General features: G+C 56.1%; 1 protein-coding gene across 2 annotated transcripts; it reads right to left on the bottom strand.

The window, feature by feature from the left end:
- Positions 1–460: 460 nt before the first annotated feature.
- Tal1 (TAL bHLH transcription factor 1, erythroid differentiation factor) lies at positions 461–14,141 on the bottom strand. 2 transcript variants are annotated; one of them, XM_055628705.1, is made up of 5 exons: positions 13,802–14,141; positions 12,301–12,440; positions 8,710–9,162; positions 7,441–7,532; positions 461–3,094 (listed from the first exon to the last, which is right to left on the bottom strand). In XM_055628705.1, exons 3-5 carry the CDS (start codon positions 9,159–9,161, stop codon positions 2,646–2,648), a joined length of 993 nt encoding a protein of 330 aa, XP_055484680.1. In that variant the 5' UTR covers position 9,162; positions 12,301–12,440; positions 13,802–14,141; the 3' UTR covers positions 461–2,645. The 2 variants fall into 2 exon arrangements, with proteins under 2 accessions (XP_055484680.1, XP_055484679.1); XM_055628704.1 differs by lacking the exon at positions 13,802–14,141 and having other exon boundaries at positions 12,301–12,545.
- Positions 14,142–16,483: the final 2,342 nt, after the last annotated feature.

Raw genomic sequence — 16,483 nt, 5'->3', positions numbered from 1 at the left:
AAAATAGCTGTCGGCTCACTACAGTTGCTGTGCCCTCTGTTTTTGTTTCTGGGAACGGATAAAGGTTGTGCCAACTTGTCACTTGTCACCACAACCAAACATGGATTATTCATGGAAGGTAGGATTCCCTCTAGTAGTTACGTTCATAGTTGTTTTCCTCACAGTTACATTTCCCTCCTTTGTATAGATATTATTCTTGTGATGTTGCCATTTCTTCAAGAGTGAGGAGGAGGCAAAGAAAGAAAGATATGGGGTGTGGAGTATGAAAACAGAATTCGGGGTCTTCCTTAGATCGTACAAAGACCAAGCACCTGGTTTTCCCTGTCTCGCCCCTTTAGAATGTTAGCAGTCTAGAGGCACTGCCCATGCCCCCAATCTCTCTCCCTCTCCCACTCCTGTCTCTTGCCTTGGGATCAGGGAGAAATTAAGATTAATCCTGAGAAATGAGGATCTAGATAGCTCAAGGGAAAGTATTTTATTACCTAAATTACACAAATATCAACTGCCCAGGGCCTGAACTCTGGCCGGAACCTCACAGCAGGGTCGCCACCAAAGGAAATGAAGCTTCTCTTGTGTCTGCACTAGGCACTGAACCCAGAAGCCCATGTGTACTTCTCTCCCACTGCGCTGCATCCCCCAGAGCACGGCACTCTTTACAGACTCAGTGAGCTTCCAACGTCAGTGTTAGTTCACTGTCCAGTGAAGCTGTCAAGCTGAGGAAGGGAACCACAGCTTAAGCTCCTGGCAAGTGTGTGATACCTCTCATGAAACCCACCGACAAGATCCACATTTTTCATTCCCAGGTCATTGCTCCACTGAGAAGCACAAACAAGCTTAGCGCCCGGGACAGTTGTTCCATTTTTTTTCTCATGGGTCTGAGTCCTTGGACTGACACCCAAGCGATGCTTAGGAACCAACCTTAATGCTCATGGCGATATATAGCACAATGTGATGAGACAAGGACCACAGTGCCTTAGTAGCTGGCCATAATTGTTCCTATGCCTGGGGGACCTCAGCACTTAATAGGAAGAAGATAGGGAGAGGACCAGGAGCCATCTCTGTCTGCCTAAGTCTATACTCAGGCAACATCGCAGTGGGTACAAGCCATTGTGCTGAAACTCAAACAGAGAAGTGATGGGCTCCTCCATCACACGATGGAGCTTTCCCTGGGGCTCAAAGGCAAAGCCTGGAGGAAGAGAGGAAGAGCTGGTGACAGCGGTGCAATGGCAGACATAGGACTTCTGTGCAGTTTGTTCCATGAGCTTGAACTTCATTATAGGCAGGCCTAGCCTTACGAAAAATCGGGCCCACCTACTGGTTCGACACAGGGGAGGAACCCTGGGGGAGCTGTCTGTACGACAAAAGAATTCTCCACTTTACAAAAATGACTTGCAGGGGTTACTTCTTTAAGAGACAGAGGAGGATTTGCTTTACAAAAGTTTCATGTACAGCTTCCAGAGGGGGCCACTCACATCGCATTAAATCAACCTACCGTGCACACACGTAGGGCCTGCACTTTGCGAGACAGGGGCGTACTTAAAAGTTAGGCTGAGCAAATACTCGAGCCCAGGTCTCAGCCAGGGCCTTGCCTGTGCCTGGACTCCTTGCCCTAGCAGCAGGCTGCATCTTGGGTTGTTCATGGCGTAAAGTTGCCACCAAAAACTGGTCAAGCAAAATCCCTAACAGAGTATTTACAAGACAGTTTGTACTCCATTTGGAAGTCCAGACCATCAGCCAACAGACATCTTGCAAAAGAAAGCTTCCCTTTCAGCTCCCTGGGGAAGCCCGTGGGCTGCATAGCCCCAGCACCAACATGCAATGCATCATCACACCATCATGTGCAGGAGTTGAAACCCAGAGCCCCAAACACTGTTGCTTCGTTTCACCCTAATGTCACTTTCCCTTTCTGTGCCTGCACACAGCCTAACAGAGCATGCTCAGGGCTGCTGACTTGGTCCTCACAGCCACAGGATAGAAAGGCAAGTCTCAGCGGGGAGAAAGCGGAGCTCTGGTTCCCTGGGGCAAGAAGGGCTGTTGGGTTTTCTGGCCCAGCTAGTTGAGAGCAGGCTGTCTATTCTCTGGCCATCTTTTCCAACCAGGCCCTGAAGAAGGCACCTCGAGGCTTGACTCTCTGCAGCAGCTGGCAAGCTGGATGGATCAACACGGACCTGGATGAAGATGGGGCTCAAGAAATGGGCAGCTCTTGGGTACCTATATATTTGAACAGAAGCTGCCACAAAAGCCACCCCAGCCAGCTCGGGATGGGCTAAAGGCAAGGCAGAGGCCTAGGGATGCCTCAGGTAACAGGTAACAACCCCAGATCTTATCTAAACCAAGTTTCACAAACTCTAGACCAAAAACATTGACACTTGAGCCTCATAACTGGGACGTCGCGGGGGGTGGGAGAGGGAGAGGACCGTGCCATCTTCGGATAAAGTACCTACTACTTAACTTCGTTTTCCTTTTCCGTTTCCGGGCAGGAAACAGAAACGCCTGGCCAGGGTCAGTTGGGACTTCCCAAAGTTCAGATTATAAGGGAAGTTTATCAAGTCCATTGCCCTGCTTCTCATCCCATCTGCCCTGAAGCCAAGCAACCCGGGGACCTAAAAGCCCCTGTCTGCTGGCCCTGGGCAGCCCCAGATACATCACCGGGGACCAGCCCCATCTGCAGCAGGCAGTAGGGCAGGATGGAGGCTGCGGGCCGTGTGCTTGGGGGTTGGCTCCTCTGTGTAACTGTCCGGGCTGGCCGCCCCATCCAGAGAGCTGCCGCAGCTGGAATTGGGGGAAAGTGCGTCCTGTAGAAGGTCTTCAGGGGGTAGGCCGCCCCCTGCCCCACCCCCACCAGCTCCCACCACGGGGTCCTTGCCAGGCTTGGCACGTTGGGTTCCTTCCTCCTCCTGGTCATTGAGCAACTTGGCCAAGAAATTGATGTACTTCATGGCGAGGCGCAGGATCTCGTTTTTGCTTAGTTTCTTGTCTGGTGGGTGCGTGGGGATCAGCTTACGGAGCTCGGCAAATGCCCCATTCACGTTCTGTTGCCGCCAGCGCTCCCGGCTGTTGGTGAAGATGCGCCGCACTACTTTGGTATGAGGACCTGAGGGTGAAAGGACCTGGGTTACAAGTAAGCAGGGACCATCAGAGGGCTCCTCATCCCTCCAGCCCTATCTTACCAATCTCACAACCCTTCCTCTCCATCACCTTCCATAAATGATGTGTGTCTAATTGACTGTGCTAGGCCCCTCCTATGGGCTGTGCAGAATTTAATATTTTTGTTTCAAGAAAAGGCTTCTCTGTGTAGCCTTGTTCTGGACTCACTTTGCAGACCAGGCTGGCCTCGAACTCACATCAATCTGCCTGCCTCTGCCTCCCTGAGTGCTGGGATTAAAGGCATATGCCACCACATCTGGCTGCTTAATATTTCTTTCTTCTCTCTCTCTCTCTCTCTCTCTCTCGATCTCTGTGTGTGTGTGTGTGTCTGTCTGTCTCTCTCTGTCTCTCTCTTTTGAGTCAGGGTTTCACTATGTAGCTCTGGATGTCCTGCAACTCATTATACAGACCAAGATAGCCTTGAACTCATAGAGACCCACCTGCCTCTGCCTCCCACATTCTGGGATTAAAGGTGTTCTTCGCTACACCAAACTAAACAAGGGCCATTATCTCATTCAATCACCTATGCCAAGAGCCCTTAGATATTAAAGGATGATTGAAGCCAGACGACCTGGGTTCAATTTCCGACCAGAACACACTGCCTCAGTGTCTTCTTCTGCACATTGAGAATAGTACTCGTAATTCAGGTCGTGCACCACACAGGGTAAATGCCCACAATAATGGCTTCTGCGTCAGCCTTCACTAAGTGAGAGACAGCTCTTACTCTCTGTCCACCGGTTTTTCACTAACAACTACTACGGTGGTAGGCATTAAGTAAGAAAAGAAGACAAGACAGGCATGGTCTTTATTTATTTATTTTTTAAAATTCTTCGAGACAGGGTTTCTCTGTGTAGCCTGAAACTAACTGTCCTGTCCTGAAACTAACTCTATACGTGCACAATGCTGGCCTTGAGCTCAGAGATCTGTTGACCCCTGCCTCCCCAAGGCTGGGATTAAAGGCATTCACCACCACTACCTGGCTCAGGCAGAGTCATTACCCTCATGGAGTTTGCATTTTAATGGAGATGGGAGATGATGAACAGGGAGCAAACAAATGAGAAGCACAACCCAAGGGGCAGACTGGCAAGTAAAAGATGTAACGAGGCTACCGTCCTTAGCTAAGGTAGCTGGCAAAGACTTTTCTCAGCAGCAGCATTATGTAAAAGGAAACAAAAAAAAAAAAAAACTTCCGGTGGAAGCAAAGCAGTCTAGACACAGGAGGGGAATAAAGCCTGACTGGAATGGTGGGCACAAGAGAAAAAAGGGGGCAGTGTCCATATCTCATGGGTCCCTACAGAACGAAGGGTGGAAATTGAGTTCCAGGGCTGACAGAGGCACAAAGTACAAGCTCAGCGTATGTTTCTCAAGTGACCTTTCACAGTGGCAGGTGGGAGAATGGAGGAGAGGGTGGAGAGCCGAAGGGAAAGGAAAGACCTGTAGACCCCGACCTCAGGAGAAGAATAGAGAGACAACCACGCACAGCCATCCCTGGGCTCAGAAAAGGCTGCTAAGGACTGCCTCTGGGCCAGTGATGACCGCCACACGCTGTCACACTGAGACTGCACATGTGTGCAGCCCCTAAGGTGTACAGGGCAATGCGCCAAGCATTTGAGCATGGCCTGGGCTTCTCGCAGCCAGAAGAGACACAGAGCTTCCACCAGTATTCCTGAGCCCTCGGCTGAGGTTACTGCTTCCCCGCCACCACAGAGCCACAGGCCCTATGACAACCTTCCGGAAGTTCGGTGTACAGAAGGGACAGCCCGGACTGAGGATCCTTGCTTATCCTCGTCTAGTAACCTCAGGGTCCAGGGCTCAGATTGGAAGCATGGGAGGTGGGGAAGGGCAGGGAGAGGGAAAAGGCTAAGAGGCCACCTGAGTCCACTGGTAACTTTATGGCTAAGGGTGGAGGAGGTGCTCCGTCTGGGACTTGCTTGTCCAAGTGGACACCTCATCTTGATGGAGCCTTTCTTTCATTGCCTGTGCCTAGACCCACATTCCATGTTTCAGCTCTTGCCCTCCCTGCAGTTCCCTGAAGCTTTTTAAGGGTCAGATCCAGAATGGGGAAACACCACAAACCTATGGGGCACACCTACACTGGACTGTCTCGGAGAAAGCGATTTGCTGTTCCCAGACCTCTAGACCAAAGAGGGGGCATCTCAGCTGTGGCATAGGGGGACCAACCCTCTGCATCATGGCTAATGCTCTTGAGCTAGGTGAACAGGGGGGTATTATAAACATTGTCACAGTGAGAGCCAGACTGTGGAGGACTGTGGAGGGCAAGGAGGAATCTGGAACTTACTCTAAAGCTTAAGGGCAATGTTATCATTATGGTCTAAGACTTGGCTCTATGGCTTTGAACAAGTTGCTTGACCTCTCTGAGAGTCAATGTCTTCATCTGTGACAATTAACCTCATGGGGTTGTGTTGAGAATTACACAAAGACCAGACTTTAAAAAAAAAAAAAAGCCTGAGACATTCAATAGGCATCCAACACATGGCAGCAATGATAGCTGTCACCACCCTTGGGGGGCGGATGATGGCTTCTAACAACATGTTGATGGGGGGAGTCAAGCTGCGGACGAGACAAAAACAAAATCCTGTATGGAGGAGATCCCATGCTTCACCATCCCCTGATCGGTTTCTGACAGGCAGAGAAAGAGGAGCCAGGAGTACCTCCATGACAGCAGAACTTACAAGGAGTTGGAGAACTCTCTCTCACCCAGAAGCACCAAGTCACTCTATCTTGGTTCTTATATGCATCTGTATCCTGGGCTAGTGTGTGTGTGTGTGTGTGTGTGTGTGTGTGTGTGTGTGTGTGTTGTCAGACTCTAGCTCCTTCCTCTCTAGAACCGTCTCTAGAAGCTCAAGTTCACACACACACACACACACACACACACACACACACACACACACACTCTCTACAAACTCCCAGTCGTGGTCCCAGTTCTCTACAAGCCTCAACACACTTCCTACTGGGCCCCCAGGCAGGCAGCATCCCTTAGAAATCCCCCTAAGCCTGCAGAAACCCACCTCCTGCCTGGTATGGTCAAGTCAACATTGGCAGAAGTAGGCAGGGCTCCAGATCTCCATTCACCCAAGCCAGAGAACATTCAGAGAGTTTCCAGCAATTCTGAGTCCCCTGGTTATCTATCTATTCCGTGGCACTATAAGCCACTCCCGATCTCAGCCCAGACTGTGGAGGAGGTACAGAGGGGTCTCATAACAGACCTGGGAATAAACTCTTTGTTATTTTTTCTTTTCTTTCTTTCTTTATTTTACAATTTATTCACTTTGTATCCTGGTTGTAGCCCCCTCCCTCATCTCTTCCCAGTCCTACCCACCCTCCCTTTTTCTCTCCCCTAGTCCACTGATGGGGCAGTATTCCTCCCCTACTGTCTGACCCCAGCCTATCAGGTCCTAATCGGACTGCCTGGATCCTCTTCTTTTGTGGGCTGGCTAGGTCACCCCACCATGGAGAAGTGATCGAGGAGCAGGCAACCGGAGTTCATGTCAGAGACTATCTCTTCTCTCCTCACTAGAGAACCCACATAGAAACTGAGCTGTCTATAGACTACATATGAGCAGGGGTTCTAGGTCCTCTCTATGCATGGTCTTTGGTTGATGCTGTCAGTCCCCTCCTGGGCCCAGGTTTTTGGTTTGTTTTGTTTGTTTGTTTTTTGTTTTGGCTTTGTTGGTCTCCTTGTAGGGCTCCTGTCCCCTCCGGGTCCTTCTATATTCCCCTTCTTCCATAAGACTCCCTGCCAAAGTTTGTCTGTGAGTCTCTCCACCTGCTTCCATGATCCCCTGTTGAGGGCACAATTCTAGCCAGAGAGTCCAAAGTGGATTCAAGATTCAATTCAAGGAGTAAGGGAATTGGAGTTGGGAACATGAAGTGTTTCTACTCTTTCTTTCTTTCTTTTTTTTTTTAATTATTTATTTATTCATTATGTATACATTCTTCTGCCTGCATCTACACCTGCTCCAGATCTCATTACAGATGGCTGTGAACCACCATGTGGTTTCTGGGAGTTGAACTGAGGACCTTTGGAAGAACAGTCGGTGCTCCTAACCTCTGAGCCACCTCTCCAGCCCCCTCTGCTCTTCCTTTATCCTTGCTGAAGTGCAGGGATCAAGCCTAGAGTGGGAGCTGACCCTACAGGCCTAAGTGCCGGCCCTGACTCAGCTGCAAGGTGAAGAATTCTGGCAGCTGGGGGTTTCTCAACTCTGCGATAACCTGCATTGTCCCCATACTCCCGATTGCACATGCTCCAACCAGGGCTGGGTGTAGACTCACCATCGGTAATCTCCATCTCATACGGGGAGGGCCTCCTCTTCACCCGGTTGTTGTTGAACATAGGGAAGGCATCCGGCTCCCCGAAAAACCCACTGCGGAAAGCAAAGCGAAGGTAGATCACGATGAGGCGAGGCGAAAGGAAAAAGGGTCCCTTAGGTGGATTCTCCCTGCTTGTCTGCAGTCCCCTTCCCCTGAGGCACCCTAATCCCTGCAACGCATAAGTTGCAGATTGAATTCACACGTGCATTCACGGAAGCAGAGCGGGTGAACATATGGAACAAAGCATAAATGGGGTCTTCCTGTCCTCAGGCTCGCGTGCGCGCGCGCCCGTGTGCGCCCCCCAACCACCCACACACAGAGCGAGAGCGAGAGGGAGGAGAGAGAGAGTGAGCACAAACACACACACCCCTCACACTCAGATGCAATCATACAAGCCCGGCAGACCTTCACTCAGGGACAAGGACCGACACAGACGGACAGCGACGGAAGTGATGGGTGGCAGCTCCAGCACCACAAAGGGTCTCAGGGCGCCCCCTCCCACCAGCCTCACGCCTCCATCACTCTCCATCCCTTCTGGATGGAGCCTAGAATTTTTTATTTTTCTCCTAGAATTTTTTTTTTTTCCATCGCCTGTCCCACATTCTGCGGCTCACCTTCCCTCACCACAGGGGCCCAGCAAGGAACCTCGCATCAGCTATTCCCTGGCGGCCCCGCAGGTAACGGGACAGAAGAACCAGGAGCAGATGACAGCGTGGCTCACCGCCTCTCAGCAGAGGTTGAGAGGAGCTGCCCTCAGCAACCGCCGGCAGATCCCTCACTCCAGCCCGTCTACCCACCGCGGCAGCTTCGAGGAGGATCCAACCTCCGCAGCAAACCTCTACTCTGCTGCAGAGGGGCTTCCGGACGCTGGCCCGCAACCCATAACCAAAGAGTCCCTCCAACACGGTTATCAACAGTCTCCTCGGCTCTTCATACCCATCCGCATGGCCGCATCCTCAAAGGGGCAGGCGGACACCACACGCGTGCACACACACACACACACATACACACACGCACACACACACACACACACACACACGCACGCACGCACGCACCCGTTCCCAAAGTCCCACTGGTCCTTCCTGACAGTCCGTCTCCCAGGGGTCCCCGTTCCTACTCTGGCGAGGGGCGGGACACCCTAGGCCCTTTCGTCCTGGAGCCCTTCGCCACCTCCCCTCCCGCCGGGCCCCTCGCGGACCCCGGGGCGCAGCAGGGGGTCGGGCCACTCACCTGCTTAGCGAGGCCAGCGGCTGGCTGAGGCTGTAGAGCAGCGCTCGGCCGGGGCCGGCGGGGGCAGCCAGCGCGGGTGGGCTCAGCTGCACCATGCGGCCGTCTCCGGGCAGCTCCGCCGGGGCCGAGGCGGGCGCGGGCGCCGGGGCGGGTCCGGGAGGTCTGCAGAGCTCCGTGGTGGGCACCCGGTGGCGCGCTTCGGCTGCCGCCGCGTCGCGGCCCTTTAAGTCCCTGGCGGCCCCGCCCCCGCCGGCGGGGCCGCCCCCCGCGCCGCCGCGCGCTCCCAGCTCGATGACTGGGGGCTCGGCCGGGGCGGCGGCGCCGCGGCTCGTCTCCTTGGCGACGCCGTTGAGCAGGACGAGGTGCGGGGGGGCCATGCGGGCCTCGGCCGCGTCCTGGCCCTCCAGCGGCGGGTCACTGCGTGCCGCCTCGCCCGGCGGCCGCTCCGTCATCCTGTAACGGGGAAGGGGGGCGGAGGGGAGGTCACGCGCTGGAAGCTGGGGGGGGAGGGGGACGGACGGACTCACCGCCACGCGGGAGGACGCGCACCCCGACCCCGCGGCGTGCAGGGCCCCGTGGGCCTGGGGCTGGAGCGAGGTGGGGGTGTCTCTAGATTGGGAGAAGAGGGTAGGGCAAGCCCCCCCGGAGGAGCACAGGGTCCAAAGGTGGGGACAGAGTTGGGGGAAAAATACGGCAGAAACGTTAGGAGAAAAATACAGCCGGTGAAACGAAAATCGAAGGGGAAAAAGGAGGAAGGAAATGCACAGAGGAAAGAAAGAAAGATCACCCGGTCCCTGCTTCTTCGGCCCCGGGGGAAGGGGAGGGGACACAGCCCCCAGCGAGCGTATCCTTCCCGCCCCCCTTCTGGTTTTGGCGGGGAATCTGTCCGGCAAGGTGCTTTAGGACGCTCTCCCGGCTCTCCCGCTACACCCAAGTGCCACACACGTAGACCCAGATACGTTACGGCGGTGAAGTAGGGAGTGGAGGCTGCAGGAACAGAGCTAGGCTCGGCTACGGACGGGAGAAAGGTTCCAGAGGAACCAGCCGCCTTCCGCCAGTATTCCCCCAGCTAGGCGGAAGGTTGCAAACCCGCGCTGTGTTCTGCAGGGAGCTAATCCTACCCCTGGGAAAAGGGTCCGTGAATGGAGCTGGCCCTGGATTCTGATCCTGCCCTCCTTCACACGCCTTCTGCCCAGCTGTACTCAAAAGGGACGGTAGGTCTGGAAGGGAAACCCCACTAAGACGCCAGGAACCCAGGCCCTGGGAAGTACTCCTGAAGCCGCTGGGATCTGGGTTCCCCTCCTGATGGAGGAATTACCAAGGCGGCCCTTGAATTGTGCCAGCGAGGCCTCCCCGCTCCACGCGCACACACGTCGGTAGTCCGCATTAACGTGGAATTCAGACCTCGCTGTATCCTGACCTCTCATATAAACCCAGAAACTTGCTCGGTTCCAACCAGGATAAACAGCCACCGCGCCTCCCACCGGCTTGAGAGTTCTTGCATGGCCCGGGTTCATCCAGATGGCACCTGGCCGGGCAACAGGACAGACACGGAAACTCTAAGACTCAGGATCCCACGTTGGAGGGTACTTAGGAGTTATTTTGATGTTAAAGACAAAAATACAGTAAACTCCTAAGTTGGGGTGGCGCGTGCCTTTAACCCCAGCCCTGAGAAGGATGCTGAATTTCAAGTTAGCCTAAACATGATCCTGTCTCCTCGGTGTGCACGTTTATGGGTGCATACACACACACACACACACACACACACACACACACACACACACACACCTTGGCAGGCTAAATAAACTCTTCAAACTCAGATTTCTGCTCACAGGATCGGACATTTGGGTTATTTTGTTTCGTTTTAATTTTTGTTACATTTACTTATTTGTGGATGAGGGTGCAGCCACAGCCACTAGTGTGTGACTCAGAGGACAATTTTCAGTCAGGTCTTTCCTTTTGCTTGGATACTGGGGATCAAATTCAAGTCGTCAAGCTTGATACCAATTAGGACATTGATACCAATGTCCTAATCCACCTGGTCAACTCACTGGCCAGAATTGGAGTATTTTAAAAATACACACACACACACACACACACACACACACACACACACACACGCCCAAGTCAGTTCTGTCTAATCACTGACACAAACATGGAGCTCCCATTTGGCTACTGCAACGCCAGGACCATCGTTATCCTGGGAACTGATCCCTCCTGTTAAGGAAAGGAAACTGGACCTTCTTCAGGCCCCTCCAAAACTCTTTATAGCCAAATACAAATGGGGACCCAACGGCTGCAATTACACTAGCTGTTCTGGGTTAGTCCAGTCTGGGCTAAGAAATTCCCCAAGACTTGTTACACACAAGCTGCAGAGCTAGTATGGGTCTGTGGTGCTTCCCTGAAATTGAATTCACGATTATAGTGGAGACAGAATGCCTATATACACAGAGAATACCAAAAACCACCGGAAATGAACCAGAAGTGTGGTAGCCGCCCTGGCTTTCCCTTCTAGCTGGTGAAGTGCCCCCAAAATAAACCAGCGCCTGGTGACACCTACAAGCCAGAGATGCTGTCCCCTACCTCATCGCCACCGCCATCTGTGTGCTTTCAATGACCAGCGCTAGTCCCAGCTTCCTAGGAACAAACCTGCATGCACTAACCGAGCCCCAGCTCCCTTCTGGCTCCCCTATCAGTACAGGCAGGTTCCCAAGGGCCACAGGGAGCACGTAGGCCAGATAAGCTGACCCTGACCCTCTCCAGATGCTATAAACCTTCAAGGTTTCCAAGAGAACTCCCCATGCCCGGCTCCCGAACCTCGGGAAACCCTCCTAAGACCAGGATCACCTCCAGCAGCCCAGGGGTTAACACTAGCTGGTTTTGTACGCATTTGTTTTTATTAAGGGAGGATGGAAAAAGGAGGGGGCTCAGGACTAGGCTAGCGCACTCGACCATCTCAGCTCTTTGTGCTGCGGAGACCCAGGCTGCAGCCTCAACGCCACCTTCAGCTTCCAGTTGCCCCAACGCCAGCGTGTGACAATCTGTGCCTGAACAAGGGAACAAGAGTCGGCGGAGAAACGCAAAGCCTGCGCCGCAGCCTAACCCGCCGGTGAACACGGTCTCGGCCACCTCGGGCCTGGAGATGCGTTCCAACATAGCTCGTTAGGCCTCAGGCCTCAGCCGGGATGGCCTTGGTCTTTTTCCTGCCTGGAGCCCCAAGCTCAGCCTGCGCCACCCGGATGTAGGCACAATAAAGTTACCGGCCTTATGAAATGTGCTCGGAACTGAGACCATGGGAGCGGCCCGGGGGGTGGGGGGGCACACACGACATAATCCAACCAGCTGGTTTTATCGAAGGCCGGAAAAAGGAAAGGGCCCTGCCGGAGGCCTGAGGCAGCTGAGTGGCCGTAAGATCCCGGGAAGAGTCAGCCTAGGTTGGTCTTCTCCCCCTCCACCACGCCACCTCTCCCCTCCGCTCACCTTCTCGGTTCTGAGCCTACCCCACCCCGGTCCCCCACAACCCTGAACCCCGTTTCCACAGACGTCGCCGCCTCCCGCCCCCGTCCCCCCGGACTGTGGCCCGCAGCTCACCTGGGGCATATTTAGAGGGACCGGGCCGTCTGGTTAGGACCTCTGCGGAGGGATCAAGGTAGGACCCCGGCGCTGGCTTTTCCCCCGGCTCTCGCCGAGAGGCCAGCAGTTACTTAGCGAGCCGCGAGGTCCTGCGCCGTCTGCCGCGCCCAAAGCGAGTTTCCAGGAAAGATGGGGGTGGAGAGAAAGAGGGAGGGCGAGAGAGAAAACGGGGGGTCAGTGGCTGGGATCTACCTCCTGTGCTCCGCCAGCCCGGAGAATAGCCAAGGGCTTCCCGCCGACAATTTGCAGGTGTTCGGAGGCCCCCTCCCCCAGACACATCCCCCCCCCATTAAAAAAAAAAAAAAGAACCCTCCACCTGACCAATCAGGAATAGCCCCTCGGTCCAACAACAGCAGCCTCTCAGGCAGGCTGCCCGGAACCTTTTGGAACCCTGCTAACGGGTCCGCCCGATTCGGTAGGGCTGAATTTGTTTCCCGCCCGTGGACGCGTCTACGCGGTTGGCTCCGCAGCCTGAGCCCGGGCTCCGGCTGCCCCGCAGCGCAAGGGCGTGATTCCCTGCCTGACGCGGGAGGAGAGGGTGGGAGGGACGAGACAGGCGTCCCCAGGTCGCAGGGTCAGAACTTAGGAGCCCCCCCCCCCCCCCCCATCTGCCGAGCCCCGGGCCGGAGCGGAGGCAGGACGCGCTCCCGAAGGCCCCGCTTCCCCGCAGAAAGGCAGGGGGAGGCCGCGTCTGGTCCTCGCTCTCCTCCGCGCGAGGTGAGGGCTGCGGGGAGGCGCTCTCTGCGCCCGTTCCCTCCGCCACCTTTGCAGACGGCGACCCCCGATTCCTCGAGGGTTTGACCGGCAGCTGGGAGAGACTCTCGTTTTGCAGCGACCGACAGGGCAGAAGGGAAGGTGGGGCAGGGGAGAGCAGGGGAGGGAGCCGGACCCGGTGAGCTTCCCCCCTCCCCGGCCCCCCTCGGGCCTTTAAATTCGTTCTGCCGGGGAAGTCCACCTTCTCCTGACACGCCGGAGCCTCGGGTTAATCGCCAAGGCGTCCCCCCGCGGCGGAAGCCGGGGTCCCTCTCCCCCACCACCCCCCTCGGTGCTCCCGGAGGTGCAGGGCTGCGCTGTGGCTACCCCCCCCCCCCCCCCCCCCCCCCCCGCGTTCCCCCCCCCCCCCCCCCCCCCCCCCCCGGGAAACCCCCCCCGGGGGCCCCCCCCCCCCCCCGGGCCTCGCTCCCAGCCGCCGCGGACGCACCCGCCGAACCAACCCGAGGCGGGCGGAGCCGGGGCGCAGCGGGGCTCGGGCCCCGGCGCGGAGAGGGTGGCCCTGGGGAGCACTGTCCGCTCTCCTCCGGCTCGGGAGAGCCCGCCCTCCCCCCAACACCCCAACACCGAGGCGCAGACCTCCGCGAGCCAGCCCCCCCCCCAGCACATCATAATTTGGGGTAAAATGTGAGACCCCTCTCCCCGCCCCCCAGCCCTCGCCCCCGCCCCCGGCTATTCGCCAACGCACCTCTAAAGGACACGGACCCCCGGCGCGGGTTCCCCGGCGGACAGGACCGCGCACGGCCCAGCCCCGGAGGAGGGGAGCGGGGGAGCGCGAGGCGGCTCGGGGCCCCGCCAGCCGGCGTGGGCAGGGCGGCCGCGCTGTCCAACGCCACCCAGCGCCATCAGTCACACGCAGCCGCCCACGGACGCGCGAGCCCACGGGGTGGGGGGCGCACCCGCGCGGCATAACCGAGCCGGCCGGCCGCGCCGCGCCCCGCGGGGGCCCGACCTCGCGGAGAGAGGAAACGGGGTGATTCACGCACAACGAATAAAACGCGGGGGGGCCCCGAGGGAAGGTCGGGGGGCCCCCCACTCCCGCACACCGCCGATTGCCCGAAGCCCGCGCGCGCGGGAGCCGCCGCGGCCGCCCGCCCGCACGCCCGAGCCCAGCAGCGGTGGCAGCCGCCCGCGCCTGGCGATTTTCTGTCTGTTGCGCAAGGGGAAAAGGGGGAAGGAAGGAAGAGAGGCTCCCCGGCGGGAGGGGCGTCGTGGAAGGGGACCCCCGGGACGGCCCGGGAGAGGCCGCCGAGGCCGCGGCGCGCGCGGGGGAGGACGGAGGAGAGGGCCCCGCGGGCCCCCGGGGGCGGCCGGGGCCTGCGCCCGCCGAGGGGCTCACGTTTGTGGGGTTTTGTGGGGTTTTTCGGCCCCGGGTGTGCGCGTGGCCGCTCGTCCTCCCCCCCCCCGTCCCCCGCCGCGCGCTCTCCTCCCGCTCCCGCCCCGGGCGTCGTTAGCAGCCGCCGTGTGCGCCGCCGAGATAAGGCGCCGCCGCGGGCCCGCCCGCCCCCGATAAGCGCCTCGGCCATTATGGGCCAAATGATTCATTTTAATTTGGCAATTTCTCCGGAGGGAGCGGGGACGGGAGGCTGGGCGCTGGGCCTGCCCGGGGAGGGGGCGGTGGAGACGGCTGAGTGGCCCGCTGGGTCCAGCCCCAGGCCGCTGGGGATTCCCGCTCCCCGCAAACAACCCGACGTGGGTCCCCGCCTTCCAGATGCTCCCCCAGCCGCTTTGGCCGCTGTCTAGCCTCTTAGCACCACCGGGACCCCCGAACCACCGCTTCACCTTCGCTGATTTACTCGTCCTTTCTCCTGTGTCCTCCAAACCAGGGGGCCGTGGTGTGGTCTGCCTCTGCGAGTCCCGCGGTCCAACCCCCAGCTCCTCGCTGACCCTCACCAGCATCGGACCCTGACGGCTCTAAACTGGAGTTGCTCAAAGCCAAGGGGTCTATTTGGGACAGAACATGTGTCAACAGAGAGATGAAAACGTCCCCTTTTGGCTTGGTTTTCAGGATAAAAACCTATGAAGCTCACACACACACACACACACATCACACACACACACACACACACACACAGCCTGTTACTTAACACACTCCTTAATCTCGGTACCGGAGACTCCACCATCTAGTTTTCATTAAACCCCTAAGAACTGGAGATACACCGGAGATTGAGGCTTACCTATCCCGTTTAAGGCTAAGGATTCCAATACCAATGCTGCCAAAATAAAAATAAAAATAAAATAAAAATAAAATGCGGTGGCACATAAGCTAGTGAATTCTAAACTGGCTTCTTTCTTTCTTTCTTTCTTTCCTCCCTTTCTTTTTCTTTTGTTTTTGGTTTTTCAAGATGGGGTTTCTCTGTGTGGCCCTGGCTGTCCTGGAGCTCGTCTTGTAGATCAGGCTGTCTTTGAACTCAGGAATCCGCCTGTCTCTGCCTCCCAAGCGCTGAGAGCAAAGGTGTGCGCCAACACACCCGTTTTTGTGGTGCTTTTGTTTGTTAATTAGCACACAATTAGCATGTATTTTGGCACCTTTTAACAAAGTTGTGCTTTAGTGATACTCTTTCCCTTCCTGGGTCCCCCCACCACTGGTGCCCTTATTCCCAATTTACAGGTGAGAAAACAGAGTAGAGAGAGGCGGATGGGAGGGCTGAGCCAAAGTAACTCAATGTCAGATTTCTAGAGAGTGACAGAAGCCTGATTTGAAGGGAGTTTGGCGCTGAAGCCCATAGACACAGCTCATGGCAGGAACTCAGTTGGGCTGAAGAGCATCTGGGTTTATCTTTTCATGATGGTGGAAACTGGCTACTGTAATCCTAGCACCCAGGAGGGGAAGGCGAATGTATCATAGGCTTAAGGTCATTTTCAACAATTTATGGAACCAGTTTGGGCTACATGAAACCCTGTCTCAAAAAATAAAAGCAGAGACTAATGTTGGTTGTGGTGGTGCATGCCTTTAACTCCAGCATTGGAAGGCAGAAGCAGGTGGATATCCATGAGTTCAAGGACATCCTGGCCTACATGTAGAGTTCCAGAGCAGCCACAGCTACATAGTGAGACCCCGTTTTGAAGTAGAGAAGAAACAAACGGAAAACGTTGTAAGAGCCAATCAGGCAGGACCAGAGTGAAACAGTATCTTCTAGTCACATCAGACTTTTGTACTGATAACCCATAGCTGTGGTGGCATGCACAGAATCAAGCCGATCTAGGGTGGAGAGTTGTGGGGGCTCATGAGCCAAAGTAACTGAAGAGCTATTGACAGTTGAGTACTTGTCCAGGAGGGGAATGATTTCTAAGGGTGTGGCCCCTGGTAAGGAGACCATCCTCTAGCCCCACACCCATGACTTAATGCGCATAAGTTGGTCTCAGTGAA

The sequence above is a fragment of the Psammomys obesus genome, unplaced genomic scaffold (assembly GCF_907164565.1).
Source record: "Psammomys obesus unplaced genomic scaffold, mPsaObe1.curated_primary_1811, whole genome shotgun sequence".
Lineage (NCBI taxonomy): Eukaryota > Metazoa > Chordata > Mammalia > Rodentia > Muridae > Psammomys > Psammomys obesus.
Note: the sequence above shows the minus strand (reverse complement) of the source record. Positions and strands in the feature narration are given on the sequence as shown.